The 19,229-nt window shown below is 41.6% G+C and overlaps 1 protein-coding gene across 6 annotated transcripts in view; it reads left to right on the top strand.

Moving 5' to 3' along the window:
• Positions 1–19,229, top strand: part of itsn1 (intersectin 1 (SH3 domain protein)) — a 58,448-nt gene that overhangs the window by 20,045 nt on the left and 19,174 nt on the right. For 3 of the 6 annotated variants that reach the window (XM_053676133.1, XM_053676132.1, XM_053676135.1), the window contains 21 exons: positions 1,821–1,884; positions 2,176–2,336; positions 3,090–3,278; positions 3,446–3,524; positions 3,641–3,750; positions 4,058–4,121; positions 5,491–5,628; positions 5,902–6,014; positions 6,230–6,492; positions 7,197–7,346; positions 7,523–7,663; positions 7,986–8,073; positions 10,216–10,355; positions 13,384–13,419; positions 15,004–15,098; positions 15,299–15,513; positions 16,475–16,596; positions 17,226–17,530; positions 17,645–17,816; positions 18,556–18,761; positions 19,019–19,101. In XM_053676133.1, the coding sequence (XP_053532108.1) occupies positions 1,821–1,884; positions 2,176–2,336; positions 3,090–3,278; positions 3,446–3,524; positions 3,641–3,750; positions 4,058–4,121; positions 5,491–5,628; positions 5,902–6,014; positions 6,230–6,492; positions 7,197–7,346; positions 7,523–7,663; positions 7,986–8,073; positions 10,216–10,355; positions 13,384–13,419; positions 15,004–15,098; positions 15,299–15,513; positions 16,475–16,596; positions 17,226–17,530; positions 17,645–17,816; positions 18,556–18,761; positions 19,019–19,101 (2,934 nt within the window). The remainder of the gene's footprint in view (positions 1–1,820; positions 1,885–2,175; positions 2,337–3,089; positions 3,279–3,445; positions 3,525–3,640; positions 3,751–4,057; positions 4,122–5,490; positions 5,629–5,901; positions 6,015–6,229; positions 6,493–7,196; positions 7,347–7,522; positions 7,664–7,985; positions 8,074–10,215; positions 10,356–13,383; positions 13,420–15,003; positions 15,099–15,298; positions 15,514–16,474; positions 16,597–17,225; positions 17,531–17,644; positions 17,817–18,555; positions 18,762–19,018; positions 19,102–19,229) is intronic. The other 3 variants (XM_053676136.1, XM_053676137.1, XM_053676134.1) reach the window with 2 other exon arrangements.

The following is a 19,229-nucleotide window of genomic DNA, read 5'->3' on the forward strand; positions in this document are numbered from 1 at the left end:
AGTCGTGTCCGGTTTCAGACCGAATGCACCGCATTTAAACGTAACTCTAAAGTATGCCGTGTGAGTAATCAAATCATAATCATTGGCAAGTTGCTGCGGTATAAGAGGAATAAAACGCACAGGTTATAAGTAACTGTAACTCTGCATTACACGACCGCATCGTCGATTATTTCACTATAAGTGCGCACACGGTTGTCTTTAATTCCTAAATCAGTCCCTCGAGGATCACAGATTGTAGAAATGAACGCAAAAGCAGGAATCTCGGAGGAAATGAAATGCTTCAAAATTTCAGCAGATTTTCCGCAGATTTGGGGCAAGACGCATCATGTGACGTCTTCGATTCACGTGCGTCGGACATGAGTACAGCTAAAAGGTCTCATTTACCAACAAACACCACTGTGAAAGACCGTGCAGACCAATTTCGTGCAACTGCAATTTCGCCAATTCAAGTAGTTTTACACAATAAAATGCACGAAAAGCTCTACGAGTCGCATCGGAAATTTAGGAAAAAGCCGCAGCAAAGTCGAGCATTCTTGTCCGCAACGATCACAATGAACACAGCCTGCGTATAAAACGGAACATTTCCGAGATAATGTGGTGCAATAGGTAACTTTTTAACTTCAGGCGAATGAGTTGAACACTGCAGAGCTTCCACTAGACGGTAAATACCGGGGTTCTGACCGTTAAAAATTCTGAACGTTCGATAAAATCAAAAACTGTCGGACACGTAGTCCGGTAAAACTATTAACACAAAGCAGACTTCAATTAGACAAAGTATGTTCACAACTGCACACCTGAATAAGATCTGTGTCTGCGCAGATACTATTTCACATGCTCCTGTAACGTGTACTCGCTTTATTCAAATCATTCAAACACACACGCACACACACATCTTTGTGCTGGTCGTCTAGTGTTCTCTCTCTCTCTCTCTCTCTCTCTCTCTCTCTCTCTCTCTCTCTCGTTAGTTACGGGAGGCACTGAAAGCACAAACACACACACACACAGGTAAACTGGGGCTGTTCCCACCCCCACAATCACATATACTATGAATAGTCCAAAACGTTACAATGCAAACAGCGCAAAACAGCGAATAATTTTTTTTCTGTTTGAGCGGTAAAGCTCTTCATTCCCGGACACGTTCCCCAGCACCAAAATCTCCCAGCGGAAACTCGAGACACAATTTCAGAAACATCATTTCCCTCTGATTTGTCCATAAATTCCTGAGAAATTGTACAAGACATAAAATTGCCTTAATATTTCAAGTCCAACGTTTTTACTGTTGGTTTTACATTACTGTTGGGTTCAGATGAGCGTATGTTTACTACGTTTGAGAATATTCCATGTGAAAGGTTCACTCGAGCGGTGTCGATGACTTTCGGATTTTCTCAGTATAGTGTAACTTTTATCTGTACGAAGAAACGTACTAATTCATCTGAGGGAAAAAATGTTAACGTTCCTGTCGAATATTGCTTTTAACGTCGCCGTGCCTGCGGGTCGCCTGTAATACGTGCTACCTAGCTACATTTTTATCTTCATCTTGCTTACACAAGCTCTGCTGGGTGGATCGCTTGATTCCTCGCCTGCTTGTAAGAGCAGGGCATTTTTATATCAGCGTATATAAAAACTCTCCACACTTCACATCATAATTTCACATAAAAGCTGCGATGGCACTTTTTAGCTTAAAGCTTTCATGGGTTTTAAAAAAAAATTTTTATTGGTTTGAATCACATGCTTATATTGTTCTGACCTTAGTACCATGTTCTGGATTACTGTGTTTTGCTTTCTGTGTAATAAATACTTTCCATTTTGTTTCTTTGTAGGTGACCAGGCCAAGAATTTTTTCCTGCAGTCAGGCTTACCTGCCCCTGTTCTGGCCCAGATATGGTACGAGTGTGTTCAGGCAATCTCTTCAAACTACGTTATTCCTATACAGTCATTGTCCTATATTATGTGTGACCTCATTTTGGCCTGTAATACTCGCCTTCACATTTAAAGCCTCTAACTCATCTGTTGTTTTAATGGATAAAGGTTCTGACATAGTTTTTGTAGTTCTCACCTTGACACTTCTTAATAGGGTTTTCAGTCTCCTTCGTTACTTATGTTAACAGTTAACTGATTAATAAATATTGAACGCAACCATAAGCAAGTTTTCCTAAATGCTTTTCTGTACCTCAGGGGTCTGGCCGACATGAACAACGATGGCAAGATGGATATGCACGAGTTCTCCATCGCCATGAAGCTAATCAAGCTGAAGTTGCAGGGTCATCCGCTGCCCCCGAGCTTGCCCCCTTCCATGAAGCAGCCGCCTCTCTCTTTACCTCCTCCAGCTCCTTTTGGTAACAGCATACTAAAGAGATGAGTCATTACCATCTTAACAGATGAATAATTTAGCTTAATGACTTGCGATACTCGATGCATGATTTATACGTGGTGCAGTATTCAAAACGTTCCTACTCTTTGACACGTAGCACATTTTCCAGGCGAAACACGCTTCCTTGTGTGGTTTAGTGTCGATGAGAGGACCGCTAGGGGTATTTGAGGTTTTTGGCTACTATTTTAAGACAAGGTAACTGTTGTATTTTTGAAAAGTGTTCGAAGACCTGTAATAGTAAAATAATTTCCCAACTCTTGTGCCGTATACAGTCATGTGAAAAAATAAGTACACCCCATGGAAATTGTTGGGTGGGTTTTTTTCTTTCTTTTTTTCTTTTTATTTATTTATTTATTTATTTATTACATATTTGGACAAGTGCCGTTTCAAAGAGGATCAAATGTTTGCTTTTCCAAATATGTTAAAAAACTTTCCATGGTGTGTACTTTTTCCCCCCACATGACTGTATAGTTGGAATAGAAAGACCGGGGTTGGTTGTGGGGAAAGAGAAGGCTTGGTGATGTTTTCATTGGAATTGCAGTTCATCTCACTAAATTACATACTACTCCTTTAAAGAGTGTTATGTGTTAATATTATAACCGATGAGATTTTACCTGTATAAAAACTATTTCATACATCCAAAGTGTCACCTCGTAGGGATAATAACAATCATTCTTCTATGCCGAGACTTGAATGCGGACTTCTGTGCTGTTCTTAGGAATGCCCAGTATGGGCCCCATGACGGGTTTACCAGCAGTGCCACCCATGCCCCTCCCACCTCTTCCTCCTGGGGTACCCGGGATGGGCATGTCACCCCCATTGGTGTCGTCGGTGACTCCTCCTGTACCTCCTATGGCCAATGGAGCCCCTTCGATGATGCAGCCCATATCAGGCTTTTCACACCCAGGTGAGAAGCTGCTGTGGAAAACTCTACCAGTTATCATGCTGGCTAGTTCATTGCAAACATCTATTCATTATTAGCAACAGTATTGTTTATTTTTATTTATTTTTTTGGATGAAGTATTCCTCTTATGTTTTATGTCCCTTTTTTTTCTCTTTCCACTTTTCTCTCAGCCACAGCTGTCAACAAAACCTCTTCTTTCAACCGCTCCAGTGCCAAACTTCCCAAAGGCCAGTCTTTTGAGATACCCAGGTGAGCCTCCATTCAACATGTGGGTGAGCACCCACACACACACACACACACACACACACACACACACACACACACACACACGCAAGCATCCTCTGAATCCGCCGTTCTGTCTTTAGTGCTCCTGCGGCCCCTGTACCCACCGATTGGGCCGTGCCCCAGTCATCACGGCTAAAGTATCGCCAACTCTTCAACAGCCATGACAAGATGATGAGCGGCCATCTTACAGGTACCACACACCCAGTGGGTTTTTTGGATTCCAGTATTCAAGCACTCCGGTATTCCATGTTATGAAAGAGTCGATGTGAGACGATGCATGGAATGCAAAGATTTTTCATTCTAGCGTTTTCCTAATTGACTCGCTGTGCAGATAACTAAACGTGAAATTCTCTTTGCTGTGCGTGTGTAAGTTAACCGCTCTGACTACAACCCTTCTGATGAGTCAGTGAAGTGAGGAGGATCCTGAAGACACCAGAGTCAGCATTGTCGGGCTCTCGTTTCATTTCTCTCTTTCTCTTTCTGTCTCCTCTTCTCAGGACCACAGGCTAGGACTATTCTCATGCAGTCCAGTTTACCACAGACCCAGCTGGCTACCATTTGGTGAGGGGGGGTTACACTTGGACTATGTATAGAGTAGAAATCCATTATATTTCATTTTGTAACTTCAGTTGTGCTGCACACTCCTGCTGACTTTATGAAGCATTAAATGAATCTATATTCTACGATTCCGAATAAGTTGGGACACTGTGTATAATGTAAATAGAAACAGAATGCAATGATTTGCAAATCTCATAAACCCATATGTTATTCACAATAGAAAACATATCAAATGTTTAAACTGAGTCAATGTACCATTTTAAGAAAGGGGGGGGGGGGGGGGGGGGGGTGTAATTTTGAATTTGATGGCTGCAACATGTCTCAAAAAACTTGGGACGGGGCAACAAAAGGCTGGAGAAGTAAGTGTTACTAAAAAGAAACAGCTGGGGGAACATTTTGAAACTAGTTAGGTTAACTGGCAGCAGGTCAGTAAGATGATTGCGTATAAAAAGTATCTTAGAGAGGCAGAGTCTCTCGGAAGTAAAGATGGGATGGAATCTGGATAGAAGCAGATGTTGCTCTAAAACCTGTATGTACCTTTCAGCATTGATGGTGCCTTTCCAGATGTGCAAGCTGCCCATTCCATAGGCACTAATGCACCCCATACCATCAGAGATGCAGGCTTTTGAACTGAGCACTGATGAAAAGCTGGATTGTCCCTCTCCTCTTTAGTCCTCTTTAGTTTACAGGACGTGGTGTCCATGCTTTCCAAAAAGAATTTCAAATTTCCTTACCTTATTTTTTCCTTAAAATGGGACATTTCCTCAGTTTAAACATTTGATATGTTTTCTATGTTCTATTGTGAATAACATATGGGTTTATGAGATTTGCAAATCATTGCATTCTGTTTACATTTTACATTTTTAGGGTTGTAGAAGTATTTAAGAACATTAAACCACTTGAAAGCTTGTGGGAAAATTGATGAATCCTTTTTTTTCCAGAGACGACCACTGTGTGAAGTGGTTTTTAGTCAAGAGTGGCACGTCTTGCTGATTTGTATATACTCGCCCCTTATTTTTTTTAGTCACTTTGCCATTATATAACATTAGCCAAAGTCCTCAGATAATAGGCGATGCACGTGTAAATGATGGTGTTCTACCCGAGTCTAAATGCTGATTGTTCTGCAGTTTCTCTATGATAGACTCCTGCTTTACAAGAACTCTGTCAGCACAGCAGCTTTTTACATCTGTGTGTGTGTTCATTAAATTTTTTTCTTCTATTGATTTATTAATTCTGCTACATTAACTTTAAACACTAACATTGCACACTGCAGCTTTAAAACAAAAAGGGCAAAATGCTTAATTATTAGTGTATGTAAATGACCTTAAGCAGAAACGCTTAATTTTGTGCCCTGACTGTGCGGTTGCTGTAGGAACCTATCAGACATCGATCAGGACGGAAAGCTCACAGCTGAGGAGTTTATTTTGGCCATGCACTTGATTGACATGGCCATGTCTGGCCTGCCCCTCCCACCTCTGCTCCCACCGGACCTTCTTCCCCCGACTTTCAGGTCAGAATCACCATGTGAAATAAACACAATTTTATTTGTTTCTAACAAAATCAGACATTGTTTATGCTCCTTTAGACATACAATATGGCTTGAATTCAAATCTGAGAATGTATATTTAAAAAAAGAAAAAAACTATCTGCAGTGGTTCCTTGGTTGATAATTTTTAGGTCATTGTGTTCTCATATCTAAGTTGTGCGACGCTATAAAATAAGTAATTGTTTAATTTATTATGACGTGTGATGTTATGTTATTTTAATTGATGTGTATGGGTAGGAGGGTGCGTTCAGGAAGCGGTGTCAGTATAACCAGCATACACGCTACAGATCAGCGAGTCCAGGAGGAGTCTGCAGAAGAAGAAGAGAAAGAGGCAGAAAAAAAGCTTCCAGGTCCTTTCAAACACATACAGGGTCACGTTTCTCTAATATTTCCTGTTACGTATCAATAATAGCATAAAAAGTTATCAAGATAACATGGGCGGAGCTTGGATGACAGAATCGACATGACAGCTTGTCATGCATATTGATGCATCTGTACATATGTTTAGAAGGTAAAAGCGCCACGGTCTCCCTTAACCACTTTCCCATCGCTCTGTTTTCTACAGTCACCTTTGAGGACAAGAAGCGGGAGAACTTTGAGCGGGGAAACCTGGAGTTGGAGAAGCGGCGACAGGCCCTGCTGGAGCAGCAGCGTAAGGAGCAGGAGCGCCTGGCTGCTCTCGAGCGCGAGGAGCAGGAGCGGAAGGAGCGGGAACGGCAGGAGCAGGAGCGCCGTCGACAACAGGAGCTTGAGAAGCAGCTGGAAAAGCAGCGAGAGCTGGAGAGACAGCGTGAAGAGGAGCGGCGCAAGGAGATCGAGAGGAGAGAGGTGAGCAGTAGTGGGTACTGTGTGTGCGGTAGCGGGACAGAAGGCAGGTATGTCTGGTAGAAAAAGACGAAGTGACGGTAGTTTTCGCTTTAGGGTGATACTTGTTCCTTTTTTTTCTGATCCTATTCTTAGCAGGTTAAAGAAATTCTCAGACAGATTAAGAAAATGAATCTGTAATGTTAATGCTTCTGGGTCCTGATTAAGCTGAAAATGAACACGACTTCCTGTTTGCTTCAATGAGAACAGTGCCAAAACAGTAGATGGCGGCGTACCGCAAGAAAACAATAGCAAATCACGTATTCATTTGAGAACTTGGTGCCACTATTAAACTGCTGACTGTTACACTATACTTTCCTTCGTTACTGTAACAGTTACGGCATGTTTTTTTAAGAGGTGTCGGAAAGAACTGCGTCTCCAACTACACGACTTTCACATGTGTCCACACGCAGTGAGACTGCACCTAAGGTCCTTGTTTCAGTAATCACAGCCACATCCCTGAAAGAATGACTCACACAGACAGTATTTACTGTGAGAGTGTTTTGAGTAAGCCAGTCGTCAGTTGTGTTCTCAGAACAGGGGAAACTTTCTTAGACTCACTTCAAGTCTGTGGTATTCATACAGGCCATAGAGATGCACTCGATAAACAGCAGGTATTATCAAAAAATACATCAATGTACTCAACGCACTCGTCTTTGTACGCGTAGGCCGCCAAGCGGGAACTGGAGCGGCAGCGGCAGCTGGAGTGGGAGAGGAACCGCAGGCAAGAGCTACTGACCCAGAGAAACCGGGAACAGGAGAACATTGTCCTGCTCAAAGCGCGCAAGAAAACCCTCGAGTTTGAACTGGAGGCTTTGGTAATTCTCTCACACACACACACACACACACACACACACATACATCTTTAATTGATTTAAAGGTGTGTGTGTGTAAGGGTTAATTGATTCTTATTCTGAATTCTTTTGAAGGTTTGGATCAGAGGGGATAATAAATGATGTTTTCATCTTTTCATTCTCTCTCTCTCTCTGTTTAGAATGATAAGAAGTCTCAGCTGGAAGGGAAGTTGCAGGATATTCGTTTCCGTCTGTCCACTCAGAGGCAGGAGATTGAGTGCACTAATAAGACGCGAGAGCTCCGTATCGCTGAGATCACCACGCTGCAGCAGCAGCTACAGGTACCTCGCTCCACCCAGGCCTCCTGCTTTCCTGTGCACACTACAGCGCAGGCCTTCACCGCGCCGCCGTTGTTACTGATCCGCTTTTAGTTTTGTGTCTGTTATTAATGCACTTTTATGGTTGTGTTTTTTTTCCTCTCATGCTGCCAGACTGTGGCTTCAGAATTTCAGTTCTATTGATTTCGATCTCTGCGTGCTGTTTATGCTCCTTCCTCAACTACTCTCATTCAGATATTCATGTTTCCTTTCTTTTTTTTTCTTTCTTTCTTTTTTCCTTTTCCTTTTTTCCTTTCTTCTGTTTCCTCCCCCCGTCTGTGTGTAGGAGTCTCAGCAGTGGCTGGGGAGGCTGATTCCTGATAAGCAGTGTCTGAATGATCAGCTGAAGCAGGTGCAGCAGAACAGCCTACATAGTAAGATCATTTAATTCCTCTAAAGTGTCTCACAGGCATCTGGATCTGCTCTTGTACCCTGAAACGTTCAAACTGTCGAAACCATGACTTCAATTAGACAGAGGACTAGATCTAGAACAACCAATCGATTATGCTTGTCGATGAATCTCATTATCGATTAGTCGGTCTGAGAACGGCAAGGGGCACGTTTGCGTCACTTCCATTCCAACAAAATTGCGTCCCGAATGACGCACTTGCACTACGCACTAGTGTCCAGTGTATGAGTTTAGAAGGGTAGTATCGTCTCAAATGGAACACTAGCGCTTTTTTACGCACGTAATGTGACGCCGCTAGCTTTAGCAGAATACCCAGAGTCAACAAAAATCTATTTCTTCAGTTTGCCGTTTACGTCAGCGTTACCGTTTATACCCAACATGACCTCCGTCACCATCAGAGGGAGACGTAATCGTCAAAAGACAGCGGACAAAAAGTGTGCGACCCACTAAAGCACAAGAGCATTTTATATTAAATACAGCGAAGAAGATTGTAACCTGCGACATAAACATATACATTTATACTTTTCCAAAGCGGAGATCGTGTAGTGCGGAAGCACGACAGCGATGCACGAGCACAAACTTTATGTTTATTTATGTTTCTGTCCAAAATGCTCCTCTGTGTGCAAGGGGTTGGGGGGAAACTGAGTTGCTTATAAGGTTCAGTTTAAATCAAGTGTATTGTCATTATGCTGTATTTACGCACTTGCAGTGTAAATTCTCTCGTATGTTATAACAGGAGCGATCTGTAAGTGGTGTGTTAGTAACGAGCCCGCGTCGCTCCTCGCTCGCAGCGTAGACGCGGTGATAAACAGTGGGAGCGCGAGTAGGATCTGTAATGTTAAATTTAAACAGTACGATCAAATTGAACATGAGTGCAACATTATGCCTAAAGGCAGTGAGGAAAAGACCTCACCGTACAGTGCGGTGAAAGTGAGGTTTTATTATTCATCTAGGACTGTAGTTTCATTATCATTGCTTCTTTTTTTTTGTGCATTCACCAAAAATAGTGCCCGAAATTGATCCAACTTGAATTTGGCAAGTGATTATTGTAAAACCGTCAACAGCAGAATAAGAAAGACATCCTGTCACTACTAGCTTTCTGTCCGAGTGAACGTTTTACATGTAAATATCAGCAAAATCACAGCACAGCCTTTGCCTTTAACTTGTGTGTCTGGTGATTTGGTCAGGCGACGTCACGGTTATAAGATCAGGATTTTAGCAGTGCAGAGCAGCAGCTTGGAAACGGCTTGGAGAATGTGTAGTCTCTTAATGGGTTGCGTTTCAGTCAGTATTTCATACTCGTTCCGTTGTCTGACAACAGAAACGTATGTAAATGAGAACAGCTTTATTGGGAATTCGGCTGTATTAAGATGCAGTATGTGAGCACAGAGAGTAGAAGAGAAGTAAACAGATGTAAAGGGCTGACACTAGGCAGAATGCTAATACACGACGATGTAATGAATATGCTAATTAGCACATGACATCATCCAGAGACTTCTTGGCGATGCTCCGGTCATTCACATGGAGTATATTGACGTTATGGTGAAGACGAAGCAATGCCTGGGAAATGCAAATTGCGTATTGGATATTGGATAAATATTGGAAAGGCGCCATAATTGTTTTTTTTTTATTATTTTTTTTATATATATATATATATATATATATATATATATATATATATATATATATATATATATATATATATATATATATATATATATACATATACACACAAACACAGGTGCGTCTCAAAAAAATTTAATATCGAGGAAATTTTTTTTTTTCTGTAATTTAATTAAAAACGTGGAACTTTCATATATTGTAGATTCATTATACATAAAGTAAAATATTTCAAACCTTTTTGTTTTAATCTTGATGGTTACGGTTTAAAGCTCATGGAAATCAAAAATACAGTATCTCAAAATATTCAAATAAAGAATTTATAATACAGAAATATATCTTGGAATTTATAAAGAATATGCTTGATTGACATCTCTTGTATAGTCCTTGAAAACAAAAATAGTGCTTGAAAAGTCCTGCAAGTTCATTCTGAATCCTTTGTACCAACCCTGTTTGTTGTAACTGTGTGTGTGTGTGGGTGTTTTAGGGGACTCTCTGTCCAACCTGCAGAAGGCCGTGGAGATGAAGGAGTCGACGAGGCAGCAACTCCGCGAGCAGCTGGAAGCCGTGGAGAAAGAGACGCGCTCCAAACTGCTAGAGATAGACTCATTTAATGCACAGCTGAAGGTACGCAACACACACACACACACACACACATTTACATAAATGTTGAGATAAACACCTGAAGATTAGACACAACAGAGTTTAGGTGTTTAGTTGAGGTGTAATTCTTATATTCTTTATTCTGTATTCCTTTGTCAATGCACGTGTGTGTGGGAGAGACTGAGGGATGAGTAATATGCACCATGTTGAGATATTGTCTCGACAGGACTCTGACTTGAGAAATTCATCACTAGTTTATTAGAAATCCAGGCCTCCACAGAAAAAAAAAACGTTCAGCTCAGAACTGTATTGCGTTTCTCATGCCAGAGTTCAGACTCTAACCCTGCGTTCACACTAGAAGGTGACGAGTCGAGAGACGTCGCCCCGTTTTCTTTCTCGCCGCCATTTAGTAGTGTTTACTGTGAACTAGGGGTGTCACGGTACCAAAATTTCCGTAATCAGTACCAATACCAGTAAAATTCCATGGTACTCGGTACCAATTTCGGTACCAAAGCAAAACACAAAAACATGCTATTTAAACAGCACACTATTTTATTAAGAAAGTTAAACATGAATATAAAACTTATTTTTTTTAAATGCCATTCTGTATACTTCAAATATTTCATTATTAAAGCTACTAGGAGTTATCTAGACGAGTAGAAATGTTTTTCTGACTGACTGATATTAAAGACATAAACTAGCCACGCATCTATATGTTAGCCACGCATCTGTTATTTTCTAACACATAAATTTCAGATATATCGCTCATCAAAAAGCCTCTGATATGTAAAATTAGTAAACCCCATCATGTCCTCCCATTTATTTTACCCCAATAAAAGTTAAAGCATTGAATGGTCAATAAGGACTCCTGAGTGTATTAGTGTTAAACGCGCGTATGCTAACATTAAGTAAGCAAAAACGAGGATGTATTCTTGCAAAAGTACACTGGAATTAAACTATGCTACAACATTCATAATACAACCGCTAACTTCATTTTTAAACTCACCTGCTTGAATTGCTTGAATAAATACTGCGGTTAAGCAGCCGCTCTTCCTGAAAGCACGATTAATCTAGCGACACGTAAATTTTAGGGGCGCGACTTTTACACACTTAATGGTAATAGGACCATTAAGTCCTGCTGCTTTGGCTCTTCTTGTTGCACGGTGTACCCATGAAAAGTTCCCTACTGACCACCTGTCAGGCAGCGCGTCAGTACCGGGTTTACCCGGTACTACCGGTACTTATGAAAATCTGGTACCGTCAACCTTTTTTTCTATTTAGTACCAACTTGGTACCGAAGTAGCAGTACTTTTGACAACCCTACTGTGAACATGCACTGTTTGATGTTTTAGTAAATTTATAGTAACCTAATGGTTTCGGTATCATTAAACGTATTTAATCTATCTAATCGTGTATAACTCTGCTTTAGCAATGCTGTCTATGATGTCAGGAGGAAAAAGTTCTTTATAAACCTGAGACATGTACCTTATTTTAACCGTTGTCATTCAGCATCGATGAAGCATGCCGAATATCTGGTTTTAGCTGTTCTGAGGACTACCCACGGCAAGTGATTTTACTGCCAATATTTGGTTTATGCATAAAATTGAGAATCTCACTGTGATTTGTTACCTTTTACTGACTTCTATGGAGAATGATCCTTTTTGTCACTTCCTACTGTGAACGTAGAGTAGGAAAGATCAAGTAAGGTGAAAAACTGAACCCTCATGTTTCCTCTTACTTTATTTCACTGTTGCTCATTCTTTCTTGCTTCTTCATCATTATCATCATCTTCCTCCTCATCCTATGCTCATCCTGGCCTTATGCCACCCACCCTACCCCTGACTCCCTCTTATTATCCTGCCATGGTGGTACAGTCCTTGGGCCTGTTCTATCAGGTCCACACTGTCCGGATAGAGCGCCTTCGACTGGAACTACTTCATCAGGAGCAAAGAGGGCGACAGGTAGACAACCAGAACCGCTGCTACCCCAACCCTGAAAACTACCATCACCAAACTGTACCCCAACCTCTCACCCCTTACTCACCGCACTGTGTTATCCGCTGCCCTGTCCAGAACGGGGTTGCAGTGCTGCATCGTCACAGCATTCCTTTGCTATGAGCCCTACTAAGCTAGTAATTTCACTGATGGTCTGTGAAATTGAAAGCCCACGGCACACAATAACCCAAAACACAACAGATCAGCACATCCAGGGTGCCTTAGCCGAGCTTCACCAAGCCGATTTACCGCTTTATATTAGATTAAAACGAATAATCATCAGTGACCTTACTCACTGTCCAGATTACAGAAATGTTAATATCGTACCTTTTTATCTCTTCACCCTTGATTATTTTGGGTAGCTTTGTGTCTCTTACAGTCAGGGGGCTTAATGGACGAGGTGCTGCAGGACTGCCTTGCAGCTCTACCAGTCTGTTTGAACCGTTTCTCCCTCTAGTAGAAATATAAACATCTCCCTAAACTTTGACCGTAGACTTCCCACACACTGGTCCCCTCTCTTGTGTCTTCTTGCACCTCCCCCTCTAAATTTCTGGAAAAAAGCACTATGCACAAGCTGTTCCTTTCTTTTTTTTTGTGTGTTTGTGTGTATGTGTGTGTGGGCTTTACTGAGATACCGTCAGCTCCAGAATTATCGATGTTGTCCAATTGAATGGGCACAAATGATTGTAGGAAAGAATTGCACACAATAGTTAAACATTTTCCCTTGAACAACTGGATATTATCAGCCCCAAACCTGGTTGCCTCTGCCAGGAGGTTATGACTTGGCTGTAAGTGGATCTTTGCATAAGACAGAGATTCCAAACCTCCATCTAAATCAACACAAATTGTTGTGAGACACAAAACTTTAGGCTACACGTTATATCAAATCATTTGGAGTACAGTGTATGTAGGTATGGTTTATATTATATATGGGGAATGATGCACATACAGAGAATAAACTCTATTAGGATGTCAAATTGAAATCTCATGTTTTCTAATATGAACAATGTGCATTTTGTACGGACACGGATTTAGTGCCTGTTCTTTTAAACTTTCAGACAGGTGCAGAGAAGTGTGGGCTAACCGAGTCGAAGGTAGCGTCCTCCAAAATGTCCTCCGCCCTATTCAAAACACCCAACCTCGGCTGCACGTAGACTTTAGGATGCCACTAACATTTGCAGCGGCCTCACGCATGAACCTGGTTGTCACCGGCTTTAGTTCTTTGTTTGTTTGGGTTTTTTTTTTTTTTGCCCCTTCATTTCCTGTTTGCAGTTTTGTTGCAGTCCTGCAGATCGTGGGGTTTTAAGAGTGCTGTTTTGATTCTGCCAGCGAACTGATGGTTCCACTTTACTTTGGTTATTTAAAAATGTTCTAGCATTTTGTGGGGACAAAATATTATGTATGTTGTCTATAAACAACAAAAACGGATATAGATAAACACTCTGGATATTTCAGCAGAATTATAGTGGTGTAGATCAACACAGTCAAATTTAAAAGTCACACTAAATCTAGTGTGTGTGTGTGTGTGTGTGTGTGTGTGTGTGTGTGTGTGTGTGTGTGAAATTTACTGCATGAATTTTTATGACAAATCTGGTTCATGAGTTCTAACCAGTCATTCTCTGTGGCACAGGCTGTGTGTGTGTGTGTGTGTGTGTGTGTGTGTGTGTGTGCGCGCGTGTGTGCATGCTTGGTTTGACATCGAAAACTCTATTTTCTAACCTCAGTGACCATTGTTAAAGTGTCTGTGCTTTTATTTCTGAGAGTTTGCATATGTATGGAATTATTTTTAATTAACTGAGTATACTCTACTGGAGCTCTGTTATGTAGTATAGTTTACAAGGATTACACTGTACCATGCTGCATGCAGGAGTATTTCAAAAAAGCTGAAAAAAGATCATATTTAAAACGTCACCTAGATTATTTTGGGAACGGTTGCACCAAAAGGTCTTGGCTAAGTCGGTCATAACTGCTAAATAGGTTGTAGCTAAGAGTAGTTTTTTAAAATAAAAGAATTACCCTAGGTGCAAGCAAGACTCTGGGAAAATGTTTGGACTTTTCCTTGCTGTTTTGGTGAAAGATCGATGACAGGGTGGAAAAAAAAAGAAAACAAATTTGGACAAAAATTGTTTGCCTGAATTCAGTCATAGTGACATCCCATGGGTTTTCCCAGGCCACCACACACATGATAAATAGCTAAGTAGCTCATTTTTTAGAGTAGTTACCATAGAGACGCTCTTGTCTTGTGGTGTACCTAAATATACACAAGACACAACTGACTTAACTTACGACCAGACAAAAGGCCCATCAGTGTGTCTTTGTCTTGACTGATATAATCTGCTTCCCTCAAATTCTTATGCACATAACTGTGATTGGCAAAAACCACGAGCTGTGACAGAAACCGAGAATGAACCATAGTGTAAAAAGCACTAATACATATCAGGTGAAGGGGGGTGTGAATAATTTAAAGGGATTTGAATGACCAGTGCTTGCAGGGTCCAGTTGCAGATGTGTTAAATTTGTTTGTTTGTGTTAGAGAGAAGAAACCTCCCATTGCCTCCTTGTGCTCCACTTTACCTGCTCTCTCTCTCTCTCTCTCTCTCTCTCTCTCTCTCTCTCTCTCTCTCTCTCTCTCTCTCTCTCTCTCTCTCTGTCTTTACTATATCATTATGATTTTGCAGGAGCTCAGGGAAATCCACAACAAGCAGCAGCGGCTAAAGCAAAAAGAGTTGCAGCCTGCACTGGATGCCAAACCTGCAGAGCTGCAGGAGAGCAGGTGTGTGTGTGTGTGTGTGTGTGTGTGTGTGTGTGTGTGTGTGTGTGTGTGTGTGTGTGTGTGTGTGTTTGGCTTACTAAACTTGTGAGGTTCTCACTAATTTACTAAAATGTCCAACCTTAGAAGTGTGCGTTATGTTTGACGCTGTATTCAGACCTGTTGCTAACAGCAGACCCTGTCAATACTCTCTGCTCCTCCAGACTTTTGGCTTCTGATGACAGAGTGTCTCCTGCCTGGCGGGACTCTACGTTAGCAAAGGACCCCACACCGCCTGCCTCTGAGCCCTGGGTCAGCCACCTGGGAGAGGAAGAGAGCCAGAGCTCTAGAGGAGATGTGCAGGACAAATTGTCCAAGCTGTTTCTGCAGCAGCCAGAGCCAAACAAACAGCTGGGGCAGTCACCCTGGCCTACAGGAGGTGAGGGGAGCAGAGCAAGGAAAGATTGTGTGTTAATGATTGAGATTAAGTTGGGATGGATGAATAGACAGATTGGTTGGATGGATTAGGGGTCAGAGGAGAAAATAAATGGAATGTTGGGATGCATGGATGAACAATATATCTGAAATAGTGATTGTTGGAAATGAAATTCTGAAATGAACAAGTAAATAGAATATGGTGGATGGATGAATGAAGGGAATGTTGAGAAATGAATGAATAGAATGTTGAAATGGAAGGATGAATGGATTTTGGAATAGATGGATGGATGGATAAATGAATGGAACGCTGGGATGGATTAAATGTTACAGTCTGAGCAGGCTTTGAAGCCGTGTGTTTGAAATTTTCCTAACTGATGGATGAACAGATGTTGATCAAATGAGTGGAATGTTGATATGGACAGATGGATGGTAAATTACTTTTGGGGGAGGGAGGATGGATGGATCGATGAAAGGATTAAGTGGATGGATGGATGAAAGTATTATGTGGATGGATGGATGTGAAAGGATTATATGGATGGATGAAAGGAGTATGTGGATGATGGATGGATTGGATGAAGGGATTATGTGGATGGATTGGATGAAAGGGTTATATGGATGGATGGATGGATGAAAGGATTATGAGTGGAGGAACAGTGAGATGAACGGATGGCTGGATGAAGGAAAGCATTGTTTAAGTGGATGAAATATTGGGAAGGATGGTCAGATAGATGGAATGTTGGGATGATAAGTAGTCAGAGGAACGTTGGGACGTGCAGATGGACTGCTGGAATGGATGGACAGAGTGGAGGGGTGAATCAATGGAAGGTCGACTTCAACGGATGAATAGAGAGATGAATGAAACAGAGAATTTGTGTTGGAGACCGTGGCCATGAATATTAAACGGTCTATGACCGAATCATGGATCTTTACACTAAATGACCCATTTTCTGTGTGTGTTTCAGATAAGGTGTCCATGTCTGGTTTTAACCAGGAGAAGGTCAGAGTGGTGTACTACAGAGCACTTTACCCTTTCGAGGCCCGCAGTCATGATGAGATCAGCATCCAGCCTGGAGACATAGTCATGGTGAGTCGTTTGTGACGGCTTACTGTAATAATGTTTATTTTATTTGGAGGCCAAGTCTATAACTTTAAAGGAATAGGATGGTGGGGAAAAAAAAAACAAGTGACTACATTGTGGATAGGTGGGGGAAAAAATGTATTAAGTAAAAGCATACCTGTGTTTATGGGGATTATTAACCTTTGACCTCTTTCTCATATCTGTGCTCCCTCTTGGTGAAGGTGAAAGGGGAGTGGGTAAGTCCTGGTCAACTGCTCCCCCTCTCCACCAGTTTCCATCTTTTTATTTGCACTCTGCCACGCCTCAACTCAAACCTTCACCTCCATCTTTTTTTTTCCCCCCATGAAGCAGAATTCATTACTTCTGTCCAGAGAAAAAAAATTCTACATACATAAACATCAAAGACAACTGGGTTTTCTTTCAAAACATTTTCCCAATCAGTTATTCATCGGTTGCATGGCAGAGTAGCTGTGTTTGTTAGTCATCGTTGTGTTATAAGTTTTGAATGTATTATTTTATTCAGAAAGCACTGTGTGTGCATGTGTGCTGCTGTTCAGTTCAACTTAAGTTTTAACAAAAAAAAAAAAGCTGAACCAAAGTCATGAGCCGTCGCATTTTTGTAACCTGTCTCTCAGGTGGACGAATCTCAGACGGGCGAACCAGGATGGTTAGGAGGAGAGATCAAAGGAAAGACCGGCTGGTTTCCTGCTAACTATGCAGAGAAGATTCCAGAATCCGAAGTCCCTCTCAGTCTGAGAGCCAGCGCCTTCACCTCCAAGCTGAGTACACACACCACCCCCAACTCGACCCCACCCACAGCCATGCAACCCGTCACCACAGAGACAGTTGTGGTGGCTCCACCCCCTACAGCTCCAGCCGCTCCAGCCGCTGCCTCCTCCTCATCATCTGCTTCTAGTAACTGGGCAGATTTTAGCACTACGTGAGCTTGCACTCCTGCTGACATTTTGCAAAAAATTATTGAATCAGAAATACGAATCACTTTGCATTAGCGTTGCGCGTGATTGTATATAATTCCTCCCACATTGTCCTATAGATGGCCGACGAACTCAGCGATGGAGAAGCAGGACGCTGATGGTTGGGAGGCGTGGCCAACCCAACCGACGCAGCCCTCTCTGTCTGTGCCAACTGGAGGGCAAGGCCGACAACGCTCAGCCTTCACTCCTGCCACCCTCTCTGGCTCCTCCCCCTCACCTGTGCTCGGACAGGTGGGATTTGACATTCAGTTTTTACCAGTTCACCTGCTTGTGCTTTATTTCGGTATGCAATTTTACATCTGGATATGTGACGTCAGCCTATATTTATTTATTTATGTATGTATGTATGTATTTATTTATTTATTTATTCTTATCCTACTTGTGCGCACAACCTGCTTTTGATCTGCATTAAATTTTTTGCCTTAAGTCTATGGAAACACATTTCCTGAGCTTTCTTGAACTATAGCTAAAAGATCTGTGTTGCTTTGATGCAAGAAAAAGGGTCTAAATAAATAAATTCATGTCCTTTATGATGTTTTATTTATACATTTATTTAAAGTCACGCATTAGTGTTCTATTTAAAGATAAATACGTAATTGGAGTCTGCGCAATAAAAGGGTTACATACCCTGTGTAGTAAGTTTTTATATATATATATATATATATATATATATATATATATATATATATATATATATATATATATATATATATATATATATATATATATATTAGTGAGTCAGATTTGAGCCTAAATGTGCATAGGAGCTTAAACATGAGTACTGCATAAAGACTAATCAATTCTGAAACTGGAGTTTAGGATACGTTTATGCTGTCGCCCCGTTGTGACACACTTTTCACCTTGTATTGTTTGTCCAATTTGACATCTTAGTGTAGCGCCACTGTTACTGTTGATTGTGTCTGGGTTAGTGTAACGTTGGCCCTGTTCATCCTCTGTTTCTTGCTCTCAGGGGGAGAAGGTGGAGGGGATGCAGGCTCAGGCTCTGTACCCGTGGCGGGCAAAGAAGGATAACCACCTGAACTTCAACAAGAGTGACGTGATCACCGTACTGGAGCAGCAGGATATGTGGTGGTTCGGCGAAGTGCAGGGCCAGAGAGGCTGGTTCCCCAAATCTTACGTCAAGCTCATTTCCGGACCCGTGCGCAAGTCCATGAGGTGTGGGAGGGGGGTTTGGCAGTGTGTGTGAGAGGATTATAAGTAGAAGTAAAATAACTACCAAAAGGTCCCTAGGAGATTATTTAGGAGTGATAGATGGTCAATAGCAAGAGGTTAAAGGGAAAAATTAATTAATTAATTAATTAATAAGTATATAACCAATATGAAAACCAACAAAGCTGACTGGACATGCCGGTGTGTGTTTGGCACTCAGTGTGAAGTGTTTGTCCTAATAATCAGCATGTGTTTTCTTTCAGTATTGAGTCAGGATCCTCTGATAGTCCACCCACCATGAAGAGGCCCAGCCCTACTCCTAACAAACCCACGGAGCTTGGTGAAGGTAAGTTTTACATACTCACAGTGTACACAAGCAATTCACACACTCCTCCTGTAGATCTCCTAGAATTCAGTGAAAACGCTGAGACGGTGGTTCTACAGCTGGGTCAAATCCTGCCGGTGCTCCAAAAC

This window comes from Ictalurus punctatus, chromosome 26, assembly GCF_001660625.3.
Source record: "Ictalurus punctatus breed USDA103 chromosome 26, Coco_2.0, whole genome shotgun sequence".
NCBI lineage: Eukaryota > Metazoa > Chordata > Actinopteri > Siluriformes > Ictaluridae > Ictalurus > Ictalurus punctatus.